This window comes from Carassius auratus, unplaced genomic scaffold (genome assembly GCF_003368295.1).
Source record: "Carassius auratus strain Wakin unplaced genomic scaffold, ASM336829v1 scaf_tig00216545, whole genome shotgun sequence".
Taxonomy (NCBI): Eukaryota; Metazoa; Chordata; class Actinopteri; order Cypriniformes; family Cyprinidae; genus Carassius; species Carassius auratus.
In genome coordinates this window covers 1001136-1028047 of record NW_020528624.1, presented here as the reverse complement: position 1 = coordinate 1028047, position 26912 = coordinate 1001136, and the positions used below count along the sequence as shown (strand labels likewise).

Genomic DNA, 26912 nt, shown 5'->3' with positions numbered 1-26912 from the left:
AGTGATTAACCATTTTAATAAAAATTACACAAAGCCTTCAGACTGAGAGATTATAGTGTTCATTTACATAACACTATGAGACCATACCTGATTCAGAGAACATGAATAACTGTTAAGCTTTGAGAAAGGTTCTCAGATTTGTGATTACCTTGATTTATAGAAGGCTGTATTCAATTCTTTACCCACCAAAGCTGATTTGGCCATATATAGACACCTGGCATTTCCTAAAAGCATTAGATTGTGTGTTAACATAAACATGTCACAGACAACGGCTTCATGAAATTAAACCTGAGAGGCACCAGGAAGCTTTCAGCCCATAATGTGCTTTCTCACTCCAAGTTTTAATAGCAAGGGAACATACAGTAAGTGATTTCAAAGTGTATGTATGAATTTTTAAATATGGTGCATGCAAGAGCATATGCAATCTTTACTGTACTCTTAAGCTAAAGCAGCAGGACTGGCTATCGGTGTAGTTAACTAAGTTCATAATTTAGACCTTGCTCGGACTAAACTAGTTAATGTGTTCTCACTATGAGGGTAGCATGTTCTGAAAGACTGCACTGGTTTTATAGAATTATTCTGAATGCTTACTAAATTAAGTAATGATTGACCCAAAAATGAAAATTCTGTCATCATTTACCTCCATGTCGTTCCAATTACAAAGGAGGAGGTTGAGCATTCTTTTCCTCTTGTCTATAAAATGAGAATCAATGGGGACGGACGCTACAAATCAAAAATGATGAATAAATGTATCATAAATGTAACTCAAGCCGCATTATATGAGGAAAAGTCATAAATGTAAGTCTCTGTTCACTATACATTGCTTATAAGGCGAGTTAGGAGCAAAATGGACAGAGTACCTGGTTGACAGAATGTAAAGTTTTGAGGAGGAAGTACTTGCCAGTTTACCAGGTTCCACTGTGTTCGTTTTATGACAATCAATATACAGTACACTATCATGGCTGTCCAAACCTGTTCCTGGTCTTAATTAAACACCTGAACTAGCTAATCAAGGTCTTCAGACTCACTAGAAACTTCTAGGTAAGTGTGTTTGTTGGAGCAAACGTAAGACTGGACACTCCTGCACTACTGTCCAGTGAATTCTCTTTTTCACAACTAAGATCATTATATAAATAACACCAAGCACTGGCTTAAAGTTCAAACACAAGATGTACGTGTAACAACGCATTCCGCATTTTCACTGCGTCTAAGAACAGGTTAAATCTGTGTTCAACTGCATCCTCTTCAACCCAGGCATCTGAAGACACAGGATGTGCGGCACAGGAACAAAGAGCATGGGTGGGATCGAGGCAGGTGGGGGTTGACTGGGGGAGGAAGCGGAAGGAGAGATGACAGGCGCTCTCTGTTTAGCACGCTAAGCATGACTGCCATGCTTGCTTCACATGCAAGTCTTCATTGACTACATGGACATCAGTATCCATTCTCACAAGCATTTGCACACCATCCTAACAACACAGACTAACCACGGTCCATGATAAAACAGACTAGCATGTTTTCAGGTCTACAGCACAGCGAGGAGCTGTCTCTCACTATTTGGCACTTGGCACTGCCTCGCTTTTCTTGACCTTCTCGACTGTAACAGACAGTGAAAATCGTACGGTTAAATAATATTGAAAAAACTGCTGAATTTATTTTCATTCCAGAAATGTACTTTTAACACTAAAAACAGATTTTAATGAACTAATTGAATTGATCAAAAATGCAATAATTAATTGTCTCTCACACTTTAAATCCAGCATGTTTGCTGAAAGACGTTCCTCCACTGCAAAAACAATAAGATAATAATAAAACTGTAAAAAAAAATAAAAAATTGTCATCCAAAAAAGTAACACTGGACCCTTTAGGCATCATGGTGGACAGGCAGATAAATAATTATATTGCATTTTGGCAATTTTTATACAGGTTGTTGTATTTTTTAAATATAAATAATATGTATATAAAAAATGCAAATTCTTGAATCTATATAAACACTATGTGTGATGTCAAAATGATTTTTGTAATTGTAAATAAAACTGATTATTAGAGTATATTTTACACAAAAAAATAAACAAATAAATAAACATTTCAGTAATTTTACTTAATTTACATAATTTCATGATTAATTCAATTTGTTACTTGCCATTTCTGTTATTTCTGAAATGTTCTAGCAATTTCTGAGTGAAAATTGTTAAAATATATATATGTGTGTGTGTGTGTGTTTGTGTGAGTGAGTGTGTGTGTGTGTGTGTGTGTGTAATCAGTGGCTCATTATTTAAATATATTTTAACCCATCAGTAAATCCTACAACATTTTAATCTTTTTTCTTTCTTTCAGTTTTTCAGTATGTACTGTATGTGTGTGTGAAATACACACACACACAGTTGAATAATTAAACAAATAAAATTGAAAACAACCTTCTGACATCCTGAAATTGATGATTAACATGTTCTCTAAAGGTTAAGCACCTCACTGATCACTGCTGAAAAAGAAAATGACTTTTTGTTGTTTCAGACCCTGCTCGTGGATGGTGTCATCATCCTCTGCAGGCTGAGAGAGAGACTCAGATCACTGACTGACCTCTGCTCCAGTGAGTTGTGCTCATTAAGATAGCTAATCGGATTTTAAAGAAGAGAAAGCCATTCTCTAGTGGTCCATGAAAAAAAAAAAAAGACCAATTGGACAAAAGACGGGGAAGACAACCAGTTTATTGGCAGCTGCTTGAGACTATCTTGCTGTGGCAATAGATTTTGCTCACGGTTATGTCAGAGGCTTTCAGGCCGAATCAATAAATGAAGTCAGTGCTCTTAACAAACAGCGGTTGTGCCCTTTGAGATGGTGGGCTGAGAGCGAAGCCTTCCCTCGCCACCTCCACTCATTCACAGCAAACAGCTCCCATCCTTTATATCAAGGGAATAGAGGTGCTCATGCTAATCATCAAATACAATGGAAGTGGTTTTTATTGTGATTAGTGCATCTAAAATCTCCAGTTTAATGTGGAAATAAAACATGCATTAAAAAGATATTTGATGTACTCTATAAAAAAAAACTGTGATTGCTGGAGTTTCACTGTAACAAATAGAGATTACAGACTGGGGTTGTTAACGATACATTCTATAGTTTTCACACAAAAAAGACAATTCTGTCATCATTTACTCACCCAGTAAATTACTCCAAACCTGTATGAATTTCTTTCTTCTGCTGAACACAAAATGTATGTTGAAGAATGTGGGTCACCAAACAGGTTGCCACTGAGTTTCAGCTTATGGAAGCTATGGAAGTCAATGGCTACCGTCAACTAATTACCACTTTCTTCAAAATATCTTCCTTTGTGCTTAACAAAATACACTTTTTGATTTGTTTTGGTAAGTGAACGTCTTATTAGCTGTAAATGATTGTAATTATTTATTTATTTTTACAATCTTTTTTTTTTTTTTTTGTGCATTTATGTGAATTGCCTTAAATATTATACAAATTGTAACCATATAAGGTACAATAGAATTAATCATTCAAAAGGCTGTAGCATTTTTACAGTTCAAATTATGTTATACAGCGTATTCACATTTGTGTAATTTTTTTATTTTTGGTAAGTACGTGTTTTGTCATGATAATAGTTGTAAATCATAAATTAGAAGTATACTTTTTTTTTTTTTTTTACATTTTATATATACTACATTTACATGTCTTGTTAAATAACGATTTTTAACCATAGGATAATTTAATTACTAAACGGAGTTTTTACATTGTTTTTCATTTTTTAATTTCACCATACATTACATAACATTTGAATGTGAAGACCTGATGTTTAGCTTGTGTCCAACACGAAACACTCCTGAATTCTGGGAGCAAGATCTGCGTATAATGTGTTTGTGTTTCAGCCGAGGGAAAAGCTGAAGACCACAAACTTGATGTTTCCTGGCAAATGACGAATCTAATGGCTTCCTCCTGTCATGCAGGTCAAAGTTCAATGAAATATATGCTGCATATGGACACATTTGATGATAAATCTGTGTCCGTCATTCTGATGTGTCTGAGGACTGTTCACAGCCAGTAAGGCATTGCCTGTCTGACACTGCTGTGTGACTAAATAAAATAAACATGTTGCATAAAACTTTATGACTGACTGAACTGAGGGATTGTTATTTAAGCAATAAAACGCCTCTGAACGTATTTCTACACCCACTGTGAACTTTCTATTTGTGAGTTTGGTTATGGGTGGCTGAAATTCCCAGGCTTCACGGAGAGAGATATCTGATTTATTCAAATACCTGTTTGTTGTTTGTTAAGACTTGAGACGTCATGCCTCATATTAAGTGTGATATGATATTTAAGATTAAGCCACTTATCAGGTAGAATATAGCAGTTTAACTGTTATTCACTATAAATAAGTACAACATACAAAAATGACACCAACAAAAGCATTAGAGGTTTAAAGACGTGCCATCTATTATTGGATTACATTTCCATTGAATTTGCTCACAGCTGCCTCTTAATGGACCACGCACAACTCATCCTAGTCACTGAAACTGTGCTTCAGGTGCTCAAACGCATCGAGGGAGATTCAGACTGGCAGGAGAATTCAGAAGGTACTGAAGAGCTCTGTGATCATCACAAAGACGCTTGATGCGAAAGCATAACAATCATTCAGAATGAACAATGGATCAACACTTAATAGATTTCAAGTGTGGGCCGCACAAGTAGGAGCCAATCCTGAAATCACTGCACAGTAGATCCATAACAGAACAATTGTAGGTTTTAGAACTAAAAAGCACTTTAAGTAACAATAAACCTTTAAAAGCTATAAAGATGTTAAACTCACTGCACCGGGAACTCAGAAATCAACTCTGAATTTGAAAAAGCACATCAGTGCTGACAGCTTGATACCATCGTAAATCAGACAAAAAAGACAGTCAAAGACCTGATGACACCAAATCTGCCAGTTAGGCCTGAGGTCTAGTCGGTTGAAAAGTAAAACCAGGCTGATAATGCAGATCCATAGATTTTTAGTGGGGTTGTATGAACCTTTGGCTCTAACAGTTAAAGAATTGACATACACTGTAGGTACACTGATGACTCCACAAGCCTTTTGTTAATGGGTGCATGGGCCTTCCACTTCTACATTATGATGTGGTCAAGTCTTATTTTATTTCTGTCTTTATTTCTTTGTCAGTTTTAATATAAGGACAGTAAATAGGTTATCCTGGGTGCTCCAACATTGGCCGCTAGCCAGAAACACATCAAGAGGATCTCAGCATTAGGTGACCGATCCAGGTGAACTCAAACAAAGCAAGTACTATATGAATGAATGTGTGTAAAATAACAAGCATCGTTCCTAACTTGGGGTTCACCACATGGGACTCACAATGATTCATATAGGACAACATTTTCATCCTTTTTAAAAAGTGGAATCACTTTGTCCTTCATTTAAAGTGCATTATACAAATATCATAAAAATCATCAAAGGGCAGGTTCATCCAATAATTAAAATCAAAATTAAAAAGCTGACTGACAAAATGTTTATTATTATTATTATTATTATTTTTAACCTTAAGTGAAAATTCTACTTTCATATGATAGTTAATTTAGCTTTTGTTTATGGTCAAATCAAGCTGTGAAAACTTAATAATAATAAAAAAAAAAATATTTTATATTAATATTAATATTATAATTAAGTAACATTTCGGCTAATGTCTAAAAAACATAATAAGACTGTAAGGTCTTTATGATTATAATAAATATTTTTACTTTGAATAATTGTTTTTGTCTTTGGGAAAATAAATATATATTTTTGATTAATATTCAATCAAAACTAAGGTTTGAATCACACAATAAATATAATAATAAAATACTAATACTAATAAAATTAATTTGGATGTAACAAATCAGAATATTCTTATTAATTATTATTTTTTTATTCTTTTTTATCATTATACTCAGATAAAAACCTGCAATAATTTTGAGTTTGATATGTAACACAGCTAATGCTAACTAATTAAACTTTGGTGTAAAGTATTACCAGAAAATGTTAATGTCTTAGTAATGTCTTATAAACAAATGGTATAAACAGAAATAATAACAGATAAAATCTTTTTGATGAGTATATGCAAAGTAACACAGCCATGTGAAGCAATGGAAGAATACTGTACTGTGTGTTTTCCAGATGGCTCGTCATCTAAATCATAGTACACTAAAAACAGGCTGTGCTTTCTCAAAATGCCAAGCTCCAATCTGTTGGGGTTTAGAGCTTACAGGTATTTATCAGTCTGCCGTGAAAAATAATGTCATAACCAAGAACTCTTAATCTGTCACAATAAGCGCTCTCAAAAAAGGGCTAATCACTGTCATTTCCAACTGGTGCGAGATTCATGTCATTACATCTCTGAAAGATGTTTGACAATCGTCAGCAAATAAACAAGATGTTATTGAGCACAGCTATTCTGCTGTTCTCTGAGATTCACGTTTTTATGTGCATCACATTACTTCTAGGGATGCTTTTTTTGGTCTGATGGGACCGATCCAAAACGATCCTCTACATTATAGTTGTCAGTATTAAGCTAAAAAAGAAAAAAAGAAAGAAAACAGTGATTTTGTACAAAGTGAATCATACAAAATTGTACAATAAATAATAGAAAGGTTCACCTCTAAGCCCACCCTAAACGTAAGCAGATCGTTAGAAAACGTACAAATGAGATTGTATGAATTCAGTATTAGTCATCTAATTCACTAATTATGAACTGCTGTCACGTCGTTCTTCATTCAGCACATTGCGATCAGTTACAAGTCAGCAGAGTACAACTCTCTCCAAGATGTTCCAACGTTCCCATTCTCTCTTGCTGAAGCTGACCATAACAGACTGTGCTTTTGTTTAAAAGGAAGGAGTTTATTGGTAATTCTGAATGGTGAGGTACCCGCAATCGGGTGTCTGCTAGATGAGAGAAGAAAATGACTCTCTCATTATGGACCGTGGTTCCACGTGACTCTGTAAGTGATGCTGCTTTAAAAGCCAATCCTGCCCAGAATATTTTCTGACACTCTGCATTGGAGCATTTCATATCGTTGCAATCAAAGATGATTAAAACTTTAGACTATGCATGTGTAACATCATGTCTTTTGACTTATTAAAAAATCTGCACAGTACATTCTGTAGAAAAACACTTATAGTTTATAGGTAGCAATAACTATCAAAAATGCAACGTTTTAGCATCACAAATAAAGAAAGTCATAAGGATTTGAAACAAAATGTGTTAAAATATATTATATTGTAAATTATATTATAAATAATGCTAAATGAACTATTTATTTAAGTGGCTAATTATTGCCCAGAATAAACAGTAATGTATAACAGACGTTACGCTGTTAGTCTTTTGAAAGAGTTTAAGAGGGGTGTAATAATAATAATAAGGGGTACTCGCTCGATGTTAAGACACTTGGTAACAAAGTGTCTCTTTAAGAAAGAGGGATCCATCATAACTCACAGGGGTATACATCTCTTACTAATGGACAATAATACTGCAGAAGCACCAATTTGGATTACTCAGAGATCCTATCAGTAAACAGTTCTTAAAATAATATTTGTTTTCTCAGTGTAAAGAACATTTGGGCCTTTTTTCCACCATGGAGAACGAACTCTTGTGTATGTATGCTAAAGAGTCTTCAAGGAACCATAGATGCCGAAGGACCTTAACTTTTAAGGGTGTAGATGATTTTGAAGAGTGAGCTGATCAGTCATGTGCTTTCACAGTCCTGCGCAGAGTTTTGAATGTCCTGGTCGAATGTGAAATGTCAAATATCAATGGAAATGTTGCTATGCCAAAGCAGTGTGATACCTCCACCTCCCTCTCAAGCCTTCCCAGAGAGAACTGAAGCAAATGAACAACAGATGAAACACACAGGAGATATTTATGCAGTGGTTTCTGGTGGCTCGTAGGTCTGTTTCTGATTGGGTCACACAGAGGATGGGATCAAAAATGCAACTATCCATCCATACAGGCTAGCTAACTGTCCATTTAGCATAGCACATAGGTTTATTACAGTGCATGTGCTCATGAGGGCAGGGTCAGATCCTGCCTGTGTCCCAGTCTCCCTTCACTATCCTGTCCGGTGCCTTCAACTGACCTAAATACAGTTTAAAAGATGAACTAATCAGAACTTATGCTGAAGACCTCGGACATCTCATCCATTTACTAAAACATAGTCTGAGAATGGACAGATGTGCAATGGGATGCAATACTGACTGAGCCACTGTGATGCAAAAGATCAATTACATCTAGAACATAAGCTACATAATAATAATAATAATAATAATAATAATAATAATGTCCTCCTGAACCAGCTAGTCCGTCAGAAACACACAGCTTACCTTGTGCCTTTATCAACCATCGCGATGGTCTGCGTGCGACAGAAACACTTCTGCTGTGGGAAGAAGATGAGAGAGGGTCGCGAGAGAAGAGAAGAGAAGAGAGGGAGATAGAGCTGAGCGGAGCGAAAAGAAAAACGAAGAGGCAGGCTGAAAAAGAGAGCCTGTCACTTAAGCAGCTCTCCTCGCGGTTTGAGCGTTTTCCAGATGAATCCAGTTACAGGAGCATCTCCACAGCCGCCTGCCAACAGACAAACCTCGCGCTGCAGATATAAAACACGCGCCAGCCGCTGTTTCCTGCGCCGCGCCGCTTTAGGGGTCCTTCAGAGGGGAATGTAATCAACAACAAACGCAGTTTGGAAAATCCTAAGGCTTAAGAAGCTTCCGTTTGCTATCCACACAGTCTAGCAGAGCTCTTCCGCCGTCTCTCTCTCTCTGGAAGTGTGTGTGAGGGTATGTGTGCGGGTGATGATGATATTCTCCATCATCGTGCAGAGCTCGTGAAAGCGGCGCGCGCACTGTCGGGCGAAGACTTATTTACGTCTCGACATTGACATCATTTATATGAAGAGGTGTCACATTACAGTTCTGAACTCCCAAAGCAATAAATCAATCCTAGCTGAGATAAAACACATCAATCAGCCATCAAGTGGGTTTAAGATGGTTTTATTAACTGAAAAAGCATCCCTGATATTTTAGTGTTTTTAGCATGTATAAGATAAAAAAAAAAAAAAAATACAAACACACACATAGGCTACACATATGAATTTTCGCTGCAGAGAAGAATTACAGTATAAGCAATAAACATCAAGATGCTTATTAATGATACTGTACTTAAAAAAAAACAACAACAACAACAACAAAAAACTTGACAGCAATACCCACAGTATACATTACGTAATTGATTCATACTGTAATGACAAAACATGTAACGTTTTAAAATAAATTTATTTTTAAAAGAATGCTCTGAATGTTCTCGAATGCTAAATCCACAGGCAGGACACAGCTTGGTGTCCCATTACTTTTATTGGGCACTAATAAAAGTTTTAACATAAAATCCTATGATGAAACATTGCTGGTTATAGTGTATCAGACATTCATTAAAGTTACTATAAAAAATAAATAAATTAAAAAGTAAAAAAAACTCTTCAATTTATGGGAAATACAAGCTTGTCACAACTACAAACAAACATGTTGTTCTCAATAGCTACAATCTGTACAGAGTGACATTTCCAGTCCTGTTCCAGTATAACCCAGTTACCCATTATGGGATTATTATTTTTATTTTATTTTATTAATGAGCTTTATTTTTTTATATTTACATTTAAACAATCATTTAATGTAGTAACAAGCATGAACTTATACATATTTGCTATTTTTCTTTAGTTTCTTATGTAAACAACAGACTTTATCATCAAACTCACTTTTGGTCCTTGGTCTTATTTATTTTCTGGTCACATAAAATAAAGACAATATATTTAACAGTTAAACATTAGAAAACAAAACAAAAAATTACACAAATGAATGTTGTTAACAGATATACAGCTTTTCTCTTGATAATTGTGCTGCTTTAAGAACAATCCACATTTGAAAAGGCAGAGTTTTGCTCCGTAACGATATGATTAAAAAAGAAAACACATGCTTTCCTCTAAAAATACAACAGCACTTTTACGGTCAAATAAATCTGTTGCTCCAAGTATGCATGAAGAAATTAGCTGTTTAAACCAATTGTACATCAATTATTTAATGTAAATCAAAATGTCTGACAGTTTTTTTTGTTTTTTTTTTTGTTATTTTTTACTTGTCAAAAAGATGTTTCTCTGTTACTTAATATCATGAAGTGGCTTTGATTTACTTAACCAGAGTATTTCAAGAAGTTCATGAAAAACATGCCAAGACAAACCTTTAAACATATTAAATTCAAATATTTACATTTTGTAATTTTTCCTTTTCATAAAAATTATGATTTTCACCCTAACTCTCATTATTGCATGGGGAAAATATAACTTGTTACCATATGCAAACATACATATTTTGTATGCATTTTTAACATGAAAAGTTTTAATCATGACAAAATTTGTTGTTCTGACTTTATGCTAATTTAATCTAAAAATAATTATGAAAATATAACTTCTCAAACTTTTATAAAAAAAAATTATGATCTTATGAAATATAATTTTTTTCTTTTGATTTTGGGGTGATCTGGACATTTTAATTTTTTTGAGATTCACACATTTCTGTATTTCATTAAGTTACAATACAATGTTCTTCAGTGAGATCAGAGATTTCTGTGGCACATGCGCGTCATCATATAAACTAGCACATATGGCTTTAAGTTAATAAATATTCCAGACTCTACATTACATCTCTGTGGTCCAACAGCTGAGAAGCGTAAGATGGGCGTTAGACTTTCCTCATCTAACCTCTAATTAACATGCAAATGACACAGCAGATCATATCAGGTGCATTAGCTGGACTCGTGTGATCTCTGATGGCAGTAATGAGGGTCTTCAAAGTCAGTCGGAGCGCTGCGCTGTGATTCTCGTCAGACACAGGGCTCTTTTAAATGCTAATCTGAGCGCAGTTTAGCAGCGAGCATCCTGGGTCTCTATGGCAGCACTAAAGAGTTAGGAGGAGGGCAAGGCTTCCTCTCATTCATTTTTAAAACACTCGAGTCCCTTTTTATAATAAATTACTGGAGTCAGTGAGCACTTCCCCGAGGCGGTGATTAACAACACACAGTGAGGTCTAAATATCTCAGACCACTAGGGAAAATGATTCATTTAGCTTTTTTCTAAATTAATAAAATAAATGTATTACAAGTGATTGGCTTAACAATTCGAGTGAAAATCTAAATGTGAAAATCAACAAACAGAATATTTGGTGCATCTGTCTCCCGTTTGTTTTAATGGGATCATCCCGTTGAAGATTTGGTTTTTCAGAATGGGATAATTATTATCATAATGATGATGTCACAAATTAGTTTGAGTATATTTCATTAGTGATATAGAAGCAGATCAATATGATCATCAAATACATCACAATGGTCCCAAGATTTTTATTGTGTTCGAAGACATCTTGAAATACATACACTAGCATTCAAACATTTGGGGTCAGTCTCTTCTGCTTCCCAAGGCTGCATTTGATTAATATTAATTTATAAATAATAATAAAATATTATTACAATTTAAAATAATTGAATTTTTCTCTATTTTATTTTGAATGGTATTTATTCCGGTGATGCAAAGCTGAATTTTCAGCAGCCAGTTAATGCAGTCGTGTGCTAATAAATATTTCTTATTGACTTAAACGGTTTCAAGGTAATATTTTTAGATGAATAGAGAGTTCAAAAGAACAGCTCTTATCTTTTTACGTCACTTTTGATCAATTTGCTGAATAGAAACATTCATATCTTAAAAAAAATAAATACTGACCCCACTATTTTGAACAATAAAGCATAAATATCTTTTTCAATTTATAATATTTATATCTCATTTTATATTGCATTCAAGAATCAATGTCATTGTGTGACAGTATACAATGGTCTTTTACCAGGCATTCAACATTGTGTGTCTATTCTGTGTTTTGGTCTCTAAAAATAGGACTGAGATGCGAATACACTGGGTTGAGTTTCCATGTATTCAGAAATGTGTTGCTATGTCCTTTAAACAGGCTGAATCCATTCTGTTCATGTTTCCCTTTGATATCAAATCCCAGAGGCAGCTATATCTGGTGTATGTCAAGAGATCTCCCATTTTAAAGTTACTGACAATTACAGTAAGAATCAAGCAACAGGAAGGCCTACAAACGCTTCGACATGTCCTGCGTCAGTAGTTCATGTGTAACAAGGTTTTAAAACGAACCCAGACAGCTCCGCTCGACAGTCGCCAGACCTCGTAACATCAGCACATCTGTCTGCGGTTTGGATGACAACAAAGACCGTCACAATACTACAGCTCTTGTTATTGACGAAGTGCAGCGTGTGAGCTTTTCCCAACAGGGCTGTGTTTTGGAGTGCATTTCCAGGAGTGACTTCAGTTGATAAGATGGAAAAAGGCAGCCCACGTCTGCTCTCAGATATCACTCCAGAGCACAGCTCGACGGCTCTTATCCACACTCACCACATATTCACCTGACAACGACCAGGCCACAGCGCTTATCGAAGCTCTGCAAAAAGAAATTTTGTCTTAGAATTCATTTTAAAGACAATTAAAGAGATAATTCACAGCACCCCACCCCAAATAAAAAAAATTATAAAAGTAATGGACTAAAACCGTAATCTATACAACTAGTATGCTGTATTCCAACGATTCTAAAGACACATTAAAAAATAAAATATAGCGTTGAGTAAAAAACTGACATGAAATAAGTACATTTTTGATGAAAATATTTCATGCAGAAGTTAGGATTCATTTATAGACATAATGACAAAATTTGATATAACGGCTGATTGTACATTATCCCTTATTTGATAATGACTTGCAGTAAATAAATCAGGGGGAAAAAAAGTATCAACCTGGGGAGCATTTCCTATTTTTCCCTCCCAATTGTGATATAAATTCTGGGAAAATAGTCTTTACTCCTCACCCTCAAAATTTGACTTCAACTCGCTATTGCGAGTTTATATCATGCATTTCTTACTTTACACCTCAAAATTATTGTTTATATCACTTAATTCCAAAAAAAAAAAAAAAAAAATCAGACTTGCGAGAAAATCAATTGCGAGATATAAACTCACAATTGAAAGAAGAAAAAAATCTGAATTGTGAGTTTATGTCTCACAATTGTGAGTTTAGATCTATATTAATGAACTGTGAGATAAAAACAATAACCTTTTTTATTCAAATGGCGGAAATGGGCTTCCATAATTTCCAATGCAAAATAAAATTTCATGAAATTTCATAAAACATAAAAAATTTTACCAAGCAGCTTTCTGCGTGCCAGAACAGTGAATTTACATAATCTTGAACATGAGTGAAAACTATGTGGCCAACTTTTTCGCCCTCACGCAAAACTTACAATTCCTGTTGAAATGAAATGTTTAAAACAAAAAAAAGATCAACCGTAAATTTGCACTAAAGTAGGTCTGTAAACCCAAACAGCCAATCGAATCACTGTATGGAGAAGGCTTGCTGCCATCAAATGTCACTGCGTAATACAACGAATCATTAGAGAATTAACTAGCTTGTCACCACTCTTTCCTGAAACCATCGTAACTATTTTGCTCACCCGTCATTCAAACCACACTGGGTCGACAACACAGAACTGTAGTTAATGGAGCGGTGGAGTTTACATTTGGTTTGAGTTTGAATGAACGTCTGATTACTGCTGTAAATATTGGACAGATTTCGCCATTGGTTCACTTTATGTTCAGAGATGGTGCTTTTATTGTTTTTACACCATAAAAGATGTAGAATGAAAATGTGGAATGACATACAGTATATAGGCTGTACTAACTGTTGGCTAGTCCACAAGAAACTGCTGTAGTTCCTTACACACAATTCTGTTTGCAAATGTTTGTTGGAACTATGGTTTTGGAAAACACAGAATCATTGGACGCTGTTGGTAATGATGAAACTTGAAATCGTAGTTTGCAAGCAATACTTTTAGGAAATGCACCCCTGATTGGTTGTCCATGGTGACATCCCTGAGTTACCTGTGCATTTCAGGAAGCCGTTTTTCCAGGTTTCCTGTGTTCACATTCCATATGTAGACGGCACCGTCTGCAGAGCCAGCTGCCAGGAAACTGCCATCCGGACTGAAAGAGAGAGAAAACCGTCCATTGTGACTGATGACTACAGACCGAAGCACATTATTCTGTGGAACTGATTCTCTTAGATCCCCTCGGGCAAGTGATCGGAAACATCAGGGACATATACAGTATTGTTCAAAATAATAGCAGTACAATGTGACTAACCAGAATAATCAAGGTTTTTCGTATATTTTTTTATTGCTACGTGGCAAACAAGTTACCAGTAGGTTCAGTAGATTCTCAGAAAACAAATGAGACCCAGCATTCATGATATGCACGCTCTTAAGGCTGTGCAATTGGGCAATTAGTTGAATTAGTTGAAAGGGGTGTGTTCAAAAAAATAGCAGTGTGGCATTCAATCACTGAGGTCATCAATTTTGTGAAGAAACAGTTGTGAATCAGGTGGCCCCTATTTAAGGATGAAGCCAACACTTGTTGAACATGCATTTGAAAGCTGAGGAAAATGGGTCGTTCAAGACATTGTTCAGAAGAACAGCGTACTTTGATTAAAAAGTTGATTAGAGAGGGGAAAACCTATAAAGAGGTGCAAAAAATGATAGGCTGTTCAGCTAAAATGATCTCCAATGCCTTAAAATGGAGAGCAAAACCAGAGAGACGTGGAAGAAAACGGAAGACAACCATCAAAATGGATAGAAGAATAACCAGAATGGCAAAGGCTCAGCCAATGATCACCTCCAGGATGATCAAAGACAGTCTGGAGTTACCTGTAAGTACTGTGACAGTTAGAAGACGTCTGTGTGAAGCTAATCTATTTTCAAGAATCCCCCGCAAAGTCCCTCTGTTAAAAAAAAAGGCATGTGCAGAAGAGGTTACAATTTGCCAAAGAACACATCAACTGGCCTAAAGAGAAATGGAGGAACATTTTGTGGACTGATGAGAGTAAAATTGTTCTTTTTGGGTCCAAGGGCCACAGGCAGTTTGTGAGACGACCCCCAAACTCTGAATTCAAGCCACAGTACACAGTGAAGAATGGAGGTGCAAGCATCATGATATGGGCATGTTTCTTCTACTATGGTGTTGGGCCTATTTATCGCATACCAGGGATCATGGATCAGTTTGCATATGTTAAAATACTAGAAGAGGTCATGTTGCCCTATGCTGAAGAGGACATGCCCTTGAAATGGTTGTTTCAACAAGACAATGACCCAAAACACACTAGTAAACGGGCAAAGTCTTGGTTCCAAACCAACAAAATTAATGTTATGGAGTGGCCAGCCCAATCTCCAGACCTTAATCCAATTGAGAACTTGTGGGGTGATATCAAAAATGCTGTTTCTGAAGCAAAACCAAGAAATGTGAATGAATTGTGGAATGTTGTTAAAGAATCATGGAGTGGAATAACAGCTGAGAGGTGCCACAAGTTGGTTGACTCCATGCCACACAGATGTCAAGCAGTTTTAAAAAACTGTGGTCATACAACTAAATATTAGTTTAGTGATTCACAGGATTGCTAAATCCCAGAAAAAAAAATGTTTGTACAAAATAGTTTTGAGTTTGTACAGTCAAAGGTAGACGCTGCTATTTTTTTTGAACACACCCCTTTCAACTAATTGCCCAATTGCACAGCCTTAAGAGCGTGCATATCATGAATGCTGGGTCTTGTTTGTTTTCTGACAATCTACTGAACCTACTGGTAACTTGTTTGCCACGTAGCAATAAAAAATATACTAAAAACCTTGATTATTCTGGTTAGTCACATTGTACTGCTATTATTTTGAACAATACTGTACAAGCCATATCTGTTCAGTCTGTTCCCAAACCAAGGGAACAAGACTGCATTTTAGGGAAGAGCAGATTCTTATTCCATGCTGAAATTAAGCTGCCTTCAAAAACCTTATTTTGGACAAATTAGACATGACATCAAATGTATACCTTAGACTGCCACAATCACAATGACAAAAGAAAGAAACAAGTTGGTGGATGGAGCCAAAGCTGAAACCAATATAGAGCGTCTCAAATCTGTTGATCATGCTGTCTTAATCTTAGAAGATAGCTGCCTACTGTACATAGACAGCAAGAGCCATAAACTTTAGTCAATAACCATCTGGACACATTTTTCACAATCCTGCATCTGAAATTAATCAATGGACTTCAAAAGTTACTAGAAGCGATTTCAGCCTTGCTAGCTTCTGCATTAGATCACACTCATCCCTTCAACCACACATCATTTTTTCCAGTGTAGATAGATCGGCTTTGTTCAGCTATTAGTTTGAGTGACATTCACTGTTTCTATTGGCAGTGGGCTGTTTCTATCAGAAGCGTGTTGGCTAGTGGGGAAGATGTTGAGTTATTAGCCTGGCACGAGGGGAAAATGTTCCAGAGTGAAGGTGTTGATGAATGATGAAGCGACCATTAGGATCCTGCTTGTGACTCTCTCTCCTCTTTCAAGTGCTCATGCCAGATACATTTGTGAAAATATCCAGTGCGTTCTGGCCTCGCTGTCTCCATGGAAACTGTATATGCCTATGCAGGGAGGTGCTCAAGAGACTCTCGCGTCTCATCTCACATCATATGGAGCGTGTTGCATTTACTGTCTATCAATGCTGAGAAAACTGCAGGGTCAGACTGCGCATGAGGATATAGAAGATTACTGGAAATACATCTGGAGTAAAGCTCTCCACGATGAGGCTAGAAATCGAAAGCATCTGTCGGATTCTTTAATACAGCATCTTACGCTGTTATATAAGCCTCTTATGTAAATTCATACTCAAGAAACATATGTGGCAATGATAACGAGTCTAAAGAGCAAAATGAGAAACGTAATTTGGATAAAGAACGTGAATGTGAATTACAAACATTTCTGGAGGAGCCAGATGCTAGTGTGATTTCACATTTACATAACTGAAGAACTACTCTAGCCATAACTAAAACAGATTGAGATTACCAACCAGAGATGTTGTTGTTGCCATAGATATGGACACAGAAACTGTCCACGCAATGAAATCCAGTCTCCTTACACTCCTAAACAACATTTACACATATATATTGGCTGTTTCAATCAATTTGATTTTATATATTTAAATAATTTTAGAATAGGTAACACATCTTCACTTAAATAAGAGTTTTACCTGAATAAACTTCTAATTGTATGCTTCTTAATAGTAAGGTAGTTGTTAGGTTTAGGTATGGTGTAGGATTAAGGGATATTATATTAATATGTGCTTTGTAAGTGCTAATAAACAGCTAATTTGCTAGTAATATTCATGCTAATAAGCAACTAGTTAATAGTGACAACTGGTCCTTAAAATAAATGGGTTACCAATAATTGTAATATTGTAGTCTATATCCCTACAGAGACAATGCTTCCAGAAAAAGTGGCTAGTCACTGCTGCACTGTTACCTTCAGAGTTTGTTTGTGATGCTTCACATTCAAATTACTGTAATAGAATAATGAAAAGCATCCCGTTCAAACTATTCTCTGAATTAACAAATACTGTAGTGTGTGTATATACTTTTGTTTAAATCTACTACTGTTCAAATGTTTGAGAGCAGTAAGAATTTTGTTTGTTTTTAAGTTAATTCATACTATTATTCATAAATGACATTTAAAATCCAAATGACAGTAAAGACATTTAAAATCTTACAACAACAACAACAAAAATGGATTTCAAACAAATGGTGTTCTTTTGATATTTCCATAATGAAGAATCCATGATTTCCACAAAAATATTAAGCAGCACAACAGTTTTTAACATTCATAATAATCAGAAATATTACTTGAGCATCAAATCAGCACATTAGAATGATTTCTGAATGACTGTGTGATGCTGAAGGCTGCAGTAATGATGATGAATAAATAAATGGAATTAATGACATTTTAAAATATATTCAACTGTTTAAATTTTTCACAATATATCTGTTTAAAGGTGTGTTTGGTTCAAATAAATGCAGTCCGGGTGAGCATAAAAGTCTTCTTTCAAAAACAAACAACAACAAAAAAAATCATACTGACATCAAACTTTTGAACAGTAGTGTAAATAAATAATACACTATAATAATTAATTTAATAAAATAAAATACAAATCTAATAATTATTTTTGGTAGGTAAATATGACGTCTAAATTTACGAGAATAAAGTCGAAATATTAAGAGAATAAAGTCGAAATACTTTGAGAATGAAGTCTAAATGTTGTGTCCAAGCGGCTGCATCATCTTACTGGGATGAGGAACAGTCAATTTTAAGGACTCGCGGAAACATCTTAATATGAAGAATATGATATTTATTAACAGACTGAACAAGAACAACTTTTTATCTTAATATCAGCTCACACACCCAATCGACAGTCCTTTGGGGGGCTGTAGCTCTCTTATTTAACACTTTTTTTAAATGCACTACATATATATGTGGGATTATTAGCAGAAATCATACCATGTGCCATACACACGGGGACAGTATGCTTGGAAGTAACATTTCATATTTTCCATTGCATTCGTTACTTGTAGCCACCCAATAGCAGTAAGATTCGTGATAGACCTTCTTTTAATGTCTCAGCTTTCAAAATCAGTTATATAGCAAAACACAAATTATGTGCCATACAATGTGTTTTTCAAGCTCTTTAAATGATCAGATCGCTGCATTTTTGTGAAACAATTAAATTAAACCGTTTTCTTTGTGAAAATTCCAAATATGTGAAAATGTATTCTTGTAATATTTCAACTTTATTCTCGTAATATTTCAACTTTATTCTCGTAGTAGGCCTATTACGACTTTATTCTCGAAACATTTAAACTTCAGTCTCGTAGTAAGCCTATTACGACTTAATTCTCAAAATTACGACTTTATTCTCGTAGTACGCCTATTATGACTTTATTCTCGAAACATTTTGACTTTATTCTCGTAATATTGCGACTTTATTCTCGTAATATTAGTTTTTTTACGTGCCACTAAAATGCCGTTGTAGGTAATAAATGTACTTTAACTGAATGAAAATAATGTCTCACACAAAAATTATTCTAAAACATAAGTTTCTTTATTTATTTGCAAAATAATCTTGTAAAACTTTTTTTTTTTTTTAGGTGAAATATGACCTTCACAAGGTTATTGGCCCAAAAATATTATGCAACTGCACAGCCAGATTAATCAAGACTTTTACCTGAGAGAAAACAAGACGTGACTCCTGCGAACACTAGAAAGTGACAAGAGTAACAAATCAAATCTCGCTAGCTTTCTAGCGAGTCAGACCTTCTGTGTTCATTACGTTAGCAGAATTGAATTTTCCATCTAAGAGTAAATCCACATGACCTCTCCAAAGACTGAGACTGCAAATCAGGGCTGGTGTAGATGCCAGAAGCACAGTACAGCAGTAGGTTTCAGGGGTTGAAAGCATCACACCACATGCAATCTCGAATGACCTATTACTGCGCAGACAGTGCTCAGTATTGATGGGTGGCAATGGCTCGAAGTGTTCGGTTTGACTTCACTCACCTGAAAATGGCCTTGGTGCTGTCACTTCCACATTTGAAGCCCTCTGCTCTGAAACAAACAAGAAAAAGAGAGTCTTCTGTAAAATTAACAACAAAACTAATCCGAGTGCTCATACAGTTTGATATAAACATACTTTTTAAATGCCTCAGGCCATGTTCTGTCTATATAACTAGTTTCTCTGTTAATGCATTTGGAGCTTCTTTAAAACAAAGCATAATGCTGAAGGGAGCCGTTCTGTCATTGGTGTCGGGGTATTGAATATACATGATTGATGGTTTAAATAACAAAGTCCCAAGTGACAAAGAAATGAATTTAATAAACATTATGAGCTTATTCCGAAGTGCAGTGCCTTTCAATCAGTCTGTAATTTCCATAATGATAATAATAATAATAATAATAATAATAATAATAACTCATTGTATATCATAAAGCTTTGTCTGAATTTAGAAAAATCACTGCTTTTTTGTGTATATAACATGCACTACCCTTTAAAAAAAAAAAAACTTATATTATAAAATAGTATTATCATTTTTTTGTTTGCTTTAAAAAATGCAATTGTAACAATGCAATGCAAAAGACTTTACTGTCATCTTTGATCAATAAAACATACTATTTCAATATTTATTCATTTAAATAAAATTAATACTTTTTAATTAATGCATTTAATGTATGTTTTTGTTTTTACAAAGGTAAATTTACATTAAATAGATTTTCAGCAGATGTTTAATTAATCAGTTTTGAGGATTACTCATCATATCACATTATACATTAAGAGCAATATATAGATCACCGATGCTATGCTGACTTGGCAGTGCAATGCTCAACTCGCTGAACTACAGGAACTCTTAAATCACTGATTATTCTTACATTCTCAATTAAAACATGTCTGTTGTCATTCCTAATTAACAATGGCAGGGTTTTTAATTGCATGGCAGGTTTTCTTATATTTATTGCTCAGCAAGTGTTCATTTTTAACCCTGCATGAAATCTGTTTGGGTGTATTGTGCTGTTAAAAATACTCTGCCACCTGTGCCAAACCCGTCGGTGTGTTTGTTTCTACCTGAAGGCCACCCTGTCGTTACTCTTTCTCAGGTCAACCAGCTGCAGGATGTCATCTCTGGAGCAGCTGAGCAGCTGTCTGTGGTTGGGGCAGAGGTCCAGTGATGTCACTCTGCCCTGAAGAGGCACTTCCTGTGTGCAGCTCCCTGCCCTACAGAACACAGACATGGACTGAGAAACCAAACTTAATTTTGCCTTCAGATTAGTGTAACGGAGCATTAAAACAGCAATCGGGTAAACATGACTTATATATTTTGCTTATTTGGATTGCTTTATTTTTAGGGCTAGGAATAAAAGTACATTCAGTTTAATGTGATGATTAACACAGCATGCCTTTTATTCAAATCATGAAGTACTGTTTTTTTTTTTTTTTTTTCTCTTCAATAAAAGGTGTTGTAATATTTTCCATGTTCTGTAATTGTAAAAAAAAAAAAAAGTTCATTTCCAGTTATATACCAGTAATATATGCCATATTTATCTACATATTTAAATTGCTGTTTTTATAGGGACTTTCGCAGCGAGTAGTTTTAGGAACTAGCCACCCCAAGAACTAAACCTCCCCTAGGGCCATTTTCCTGGTTGCATTCACGACCGCCAGAAGCAACTCTGACAGCAAACGTCATTTAAGAGCGGCATTCAACAATGTCAACAACTGGAGAATGGAGGACGGAAAAGTGCCTGAGCTCTGGCATCAGTCCATCTATCGCTGTTTTCCATGTTAGTGGAGTAAGTATGTGTTTACACAGCTTTTTTTAAAATGAGAGCGCCAGTGGCATATGCCATGTGTTCTGCCAATCAGCAGACACTTACATCCCTGTTAGTTCCTATTACACAGGGTTAGATCCTACTCTGATCCAGGAGCTAATATAGTTCCCCCAAAAGGCTTTCCTAGAACTACAATCATTCCCAGTTTCTGTGGTGCGAACGTGCCAAAAAGTGGGTTCTTCCGCTAATAGTTTTAGGAACAATAAAAAGTGTTTCTCCGGTGCGAAATACCCCTTATATGGTTCCTAGAATAATTTGGAGATTCGATATGAAAAATATATTTAAACGTTAATTAGTTACAGGATGTAATTACAGAAACCCATTAAAGAAACTTGTGAAGGCAACTGAAGAGTTAAAAACTACCTACTTTTCATGCCGTTCATTTTGTGTTCAATTATAGTTCTAATAGATAGTAGCTTAAGATTTCTAATAGCCATCAGTAAAAAAGTGGATCGGTTTTTAAAAATGTCATGGGACGCCACAGTGAACCCGGCTCATGATTGCCTTCTGGCCTCATATTATATATGCACTGTATATTAGGAAAGATTAAGCACCTTGAAGCTTAGGTGCAGCTCTCCATCGAGGTTAAGGAGACTGATGGCATGATAGTTTGTCTCATTGCACTGAGAGTGATGTACTTAACACAAGAACCTGAGGTTAAAGTCTGCGGTTTCCATTTATATTCTAACAAGTCATCATCTGGACAAGGACGAGGGGAGAGATTGTGACTCTAAACATTTATGACATCCAGGGTGTCACTCGCTAAACCAGAGAGGCCTTGCTTTTCTGAATGTTACGCATCACAATGACTTGAATTTCAATCACAGAGACAGGCTCGAGTGTTTATTACATCTTAAAGTGACACATATTGTGCATGCATATTATACAAGAGATGTTTAGTGAATCCGTCCGGCATTAAATTGCTACTTAAAAGAAACCCGTCTTTTCCAAAAGAAACAAAAATGGTTAAAGTGTTGCATGGAGAAAAACGCAAATGTCATAATACAGCACAAAGAAGATGAGACAATTTTGTGAGCTGACAGTTGCTAGGAGACAAGCGAGCCGTCGTCTCCTTGGCAGCTGAAAGCTGTGGATGCTGGAGTGAATGAGAGATGTCAAGGACGAAGACGTGCTGTAAATAATGGCTCTTTTTCTAGGTGGCGTCATCTATATTGTCAGCTTTGTGCTGAGAGATGAATTACGCTCGCCGTGAAGCTCTGTGGCCTACAGAGAACAGAACTTTGCTGGACGAACATCCTTGGTGTTATTATATTACATCTCTTATCCAATCCGAGCAATCGAAACCCACCGAGGCTCTGAATAACGATGGTTACGCAACGAATGAGGCGTATTATTACAGGGTTGCTTCGACTGGTACGAGGTGGTACTCATGCAACACCATTAATATGTAGAAGCAAATGATGTAAGCTGTTGTTACGCATCTCTGTATTCAGTCAAAAGACACGTGTTTGCTGACGTTTAAGGCAAGACACCACAGGTGCACCGGGTAAACTTTTTAGCCAAAACAGATCACCATTAAGACGACTGTTTTGTGTTACAAGTGTTCTGAAACGTCATGCTTAAGATAGGAAACATTTACAAAACTATGTAAATGCTACAGAAGCAGAGATTTCTGCCTCGTTGCAGGAGGAAATAAAATAAAAAAAATCATTTTGAAAATGTATTATAATAGAAATCTACAGATGCAACGGAATGCAGTAAAAATGTAAATCAAATAAACATTCAAATGCAGATTTTGGATATTTTCTTTCCACCAGTCTGATAAAGACTAGAAATATGAAAGCAGAAGAGCTCCAAATTCAGCAGTGCATGTAAAACCAGTGGTTCTGTCTGTAGTGTTTTACCTTAAGATGCTATTGTTGCTTTCTCATCCAGTGGATTTGAGTTATTGCAACTTTAACCATATTTGTTTCCTTCTGTCTGTTTCCTTTCCTTTCCTTCTGTCTGATTGCTATTGTTGTGAACGCTACTTTTAAACCTATTATAAAACTGAGTAATTATGTTACAGCTACATGTCGATTAGTCTTCCAGAACGGTAGCTCTATTCTTGGCTTGCGTGTTTTTTGTCATGCAAAGTAATATTTGTTGTTGTTGTCAAGTTTGTTTACGGTCATGGTTTGCATGTCATTTCTATGTAATAACTAGACATCACATCACTTCCAGAGTAAACCATTAATTATAATGAGCAATGTGATTTTGTCATGTGGCGTCTCGTAGCGCAGCTCAACTGCATGGTTGATATGTTTGTGGTATTACAGCCTATTATGCCGTAATGAGAAAAGGAGAGATTTCAACTTGGATAAATAGTAATAGTTAATTGAAAATAGTTAAAAAACTGATGCAAAGTTTCCAGTAAGTAGTTTGTCGGTCCACACTGGAAGCAAAAGTTCTGCACGACACAATCACAGTCATTCAGAAAAGATCGTTTTTACTGCCATTTGGAGAGGGATTTCAGACCAATCAGATTTCAGTATGAACTATCAGCAGGATGCAAGTGAAAGACAGTTGTGGCTGTTAAGGACATGGTGCAACTTCATTTATTAATCCAAATTAATATTCTTAAAATTAAATTGAATTTTAATGAGTAATTACTTGTAATGTTTTTGGTTGGTCATTAAAATCACCCTAAAATGTATTTTTGATTTTGAAAAAAGGTGACATTTACGGTTTATTTTTTTTTAATAACTTCCTTTATTATACATTTTTTTTTATCAATATTAGATTTTTTCATAAAACCTTCTCTCTCTTAAAAATTGTTTTAAGAAAAAAATCTTTATTGATAAAATAATAATAATAATAATAATAATAATAATAATAATACATATAAATAAACTCCATTAAATGTCACTTTTTTTCCTCAAAATCAAAAATACAATTTAGGGTTATTTAAATTATTTGCATTGGGACCCCATTACAACATATCATCATTTAAATTATAAATAAATTAATTTTTTTTATTAAATTTTTTGTATATGATAATACTGTATTATACAAGATATATATGAGAATTGTGAAGGGAAAAAAAATGGTTAATTATCTTAAAAGATTATATACAGAAGGAGCATAGTGTGCCAAATTTTATTACTGGTACTTTTTTTTTTTTTACCTTTAATTGGCCTAAAACTTGCCCAAGTAGCATGAAAACGAGATCTTTTTTTTTTTTTTTACTAGATGGTCTTTCCGGTTTTTATTATGTTACTTGATTCATGTTGCAGTTATGATTTTAAGTTGATTAAACGTATTAAAAAATAGAAAAAAAAGGGGGAGGACAGTCATGTCCTAAACTGAACCTAAAGCATAAAAATGTTTAGCCTAAAGAAAAAAAAGAAATTAAAATCTGGAACATCTGGAAAATGACCCCCATGCAGAGCAGCACAAACAGCTTTGAAGATCAACGGTCAACCCGTGTGGAAGAAGTTCTGTCGGCACAACCGGGCCTGTGGAGAAACCAGTCTCGCACATTACCACAAAAGTGTTAATAAGCCGTCGCTCGCCAGCGGTGAATCCACACACACCTGAGGCTGCACTGTTTTAGCTCATCACACCAGACAGACGTGCGGTGATGGACAGAATGTGTTCAGATTCATAAATTAAGACATCATAAATGGGGAAACATCCAATGCTGAAGTCTCACACACGATAAACCTACTTCTCCAGACATGCAAGAAAAAGTGCCTGCAAGTGTGATTTCTGAAGTGAAGCAAAAGCCTCAATGTGAACCACACTTTATACACACAGTCAAAGGCTGGCTATGAAACACTAAATAGAAGTCAACATTTCGTAAACATGTATTAAGATGAGTTTTTATGTTAGATACTGTAGGAGTGTTCGCAGTGGGTGTTGTAATTGCTCCGTTCTTACCTGCTGTCCCAAAACCGTATTTTTTTGTCATAATGGCTGCTGATGATAAGGTACTCTGAGCACACAACATCACTACAGCAAGACAAAACCTCAATGGTTTGTATGCCTGCGAGTAGTACAGAGAGAAAAATGTGGAAATTACTGACCTGTGTTAATATGTTGAACTAATTATTGCAGACAGATGCCAAATGTACTCCTAGTTAATTAACTGATGAGTGATTTGTTGCATATTTCTGTGACACATACACGCTGCTCGCTGGAGGTCCCAGATCTTCACGGTCCTGTCCGCACTGCCTGTGACCACCTGCTTCTGACTGCATTTAAATCTGGCTGCTGTCACTTTACGAGAATGACCCGTCAGCGTAAGCTAGAGAAACAACAGACATCCTTTTAATGAGAGGCTAGACAGCATCTCTGGAAACCTATATAGAGCATTTAAAAAATAAAAATAAAAACCCTGACCCCACACTTTTAAATGGTTATATCACACACACACACACACACACACACACACACGGGCTCGAAAGTTTGGGCACCCCTTGGAGAATCTGTGAAAATGTGAATCATTTTCAAAAAATAAGAGATCATACTGAATGCATGTTATTTGTTTTACTTAGTACTGTCCCGAGTAAGATATTACGGTAACTTGTACATGACATGCAGAAAAAAAAAAAATGTGTTTTGTGTGCACGATTTACTAATTCGTTCCCTCAATGTACTAAAATGTGTCACGATTACTATTGTGTTCCCTCGATTTGCTAAATCATGCGCACAATTTATAAATCGAGTGAACGGAACACTAGATCGAGGAAACACAATAATAATCGTGTGCACGTTTTAGTTCATTGAGGGAACGAATTAGTAAATCGTGCACACAATTTAGCCTATATATATTTTCCTGCATTTCATGTACGGTGCTCCATAAAGATATTGTACATAAAAGATGTTTAAATTTAGTCCACAAGACAAAAATATTGCTGAAATTATTAAAATAACCCCACTCAAAAGTTTGGGAACCCTTGGTTCTTAGTACTGTGTTCTGTCACCTGATGATCCTCGACTGTCTTTCTGTTTTGTGATGGTTGTGCATGAGTCCCTTGTTTGTTCTGAACAGTTAAACTGAGCAGCGTTCTTCAGAAACATCTTTAAGCTCCTGCAGATTCTTCAGTTTTCCAGCATCTTTGCATATTTGAACCCTTTCAAGCAGTTACTTTATGATTTTGAGATGCATCTTTTCACACTGAGGACAATTGAGGGACTCAAACACAACTATTTAAAAAGATTCAAACATTCACTGATTCTCCAGAAGGAAACAAGATGCATTAAGAGCTGGGGGCTGAAAACTTTTGGAATTTGAAGATCAAGGTAAATTGTTCTTAATTTGTGTACCGGGAAACATACAAGTATCTTCTGTTTCTTACGAAGGGCAGAACTAAATGGAAAAAATATATATTTCAACAAAATAAGACAAATTTGGCCATCTTCATCGTGTTCAAAAGCTCTTAATGCATCTTGTTTCTTTCTGGAGTTATTGGGGTTATTTTAATAATTTCAACAATTTTTTTGTCTTGTGGACTAAACGTAAATTTTCCTTGTTGATTGATCCAGACATGTTTATGATGGAAATTGATGTTTATGACCATTTCTTGAAATGA

At 35.5% G+C, this 26912-nt stretch overlaps 2 protein-coding genes across 2 annotated transcripts in view; both read right to left on the bottom strand.

Annotated features, from left to right (window-relative positions):
* LOC113098384 (beta-arrestin-1) overlaps positions 1-8949 on the bottom strand; it is a 34577-nt gene extending 25628 nt beyond the window's left edge. Inside the window, exon 1 of the mRNA XM_026263422.1 lies at positions 8357-8949. Coding sequence (XP_026119207.1) covers positions 8357-8376 — 20 coding nt within the window. The 5' untranslated portion in view covers positions 8377-8949. The remainder of the gene's footprint in view (positions 1-8356) is intronic.
* Positions 8950-9777: 828 nt separating this feature from the next.
* The window catches only part of LOC113098383 (autophagy-related protein 16-2-like), a 28522-nt gene continuing 11387 nt past the window's right edge, over positions 9778-26912 (bottom strand). Inside the window, exons 13-18 of the mRNA XM_026263421.1 lie at positions 25504-25624; positions 25258-25363; positions 20612-20761; positions 19552-19599; positions 14010-14111; positions 9778-12520 (exon numbers count right to left, since the gene is read on the bottom strand). Of these exons, the coding sequence (XP_026119206.1) occupies positions 12427-12520; positions 14010-14111; positions 19552-19599; positions 20612-20761; positions 25258-25363; positions 25504-25624 (621 nt within the window). The 3' untranslated portion in view covers positions 9778-12426. The remainder of the gene's footprint in view (positions 12521-14009; positions 14112-19551; positions 19600-20611; positions 20762-25257; positions 25364-25503; positions 25625-26912) is intronic.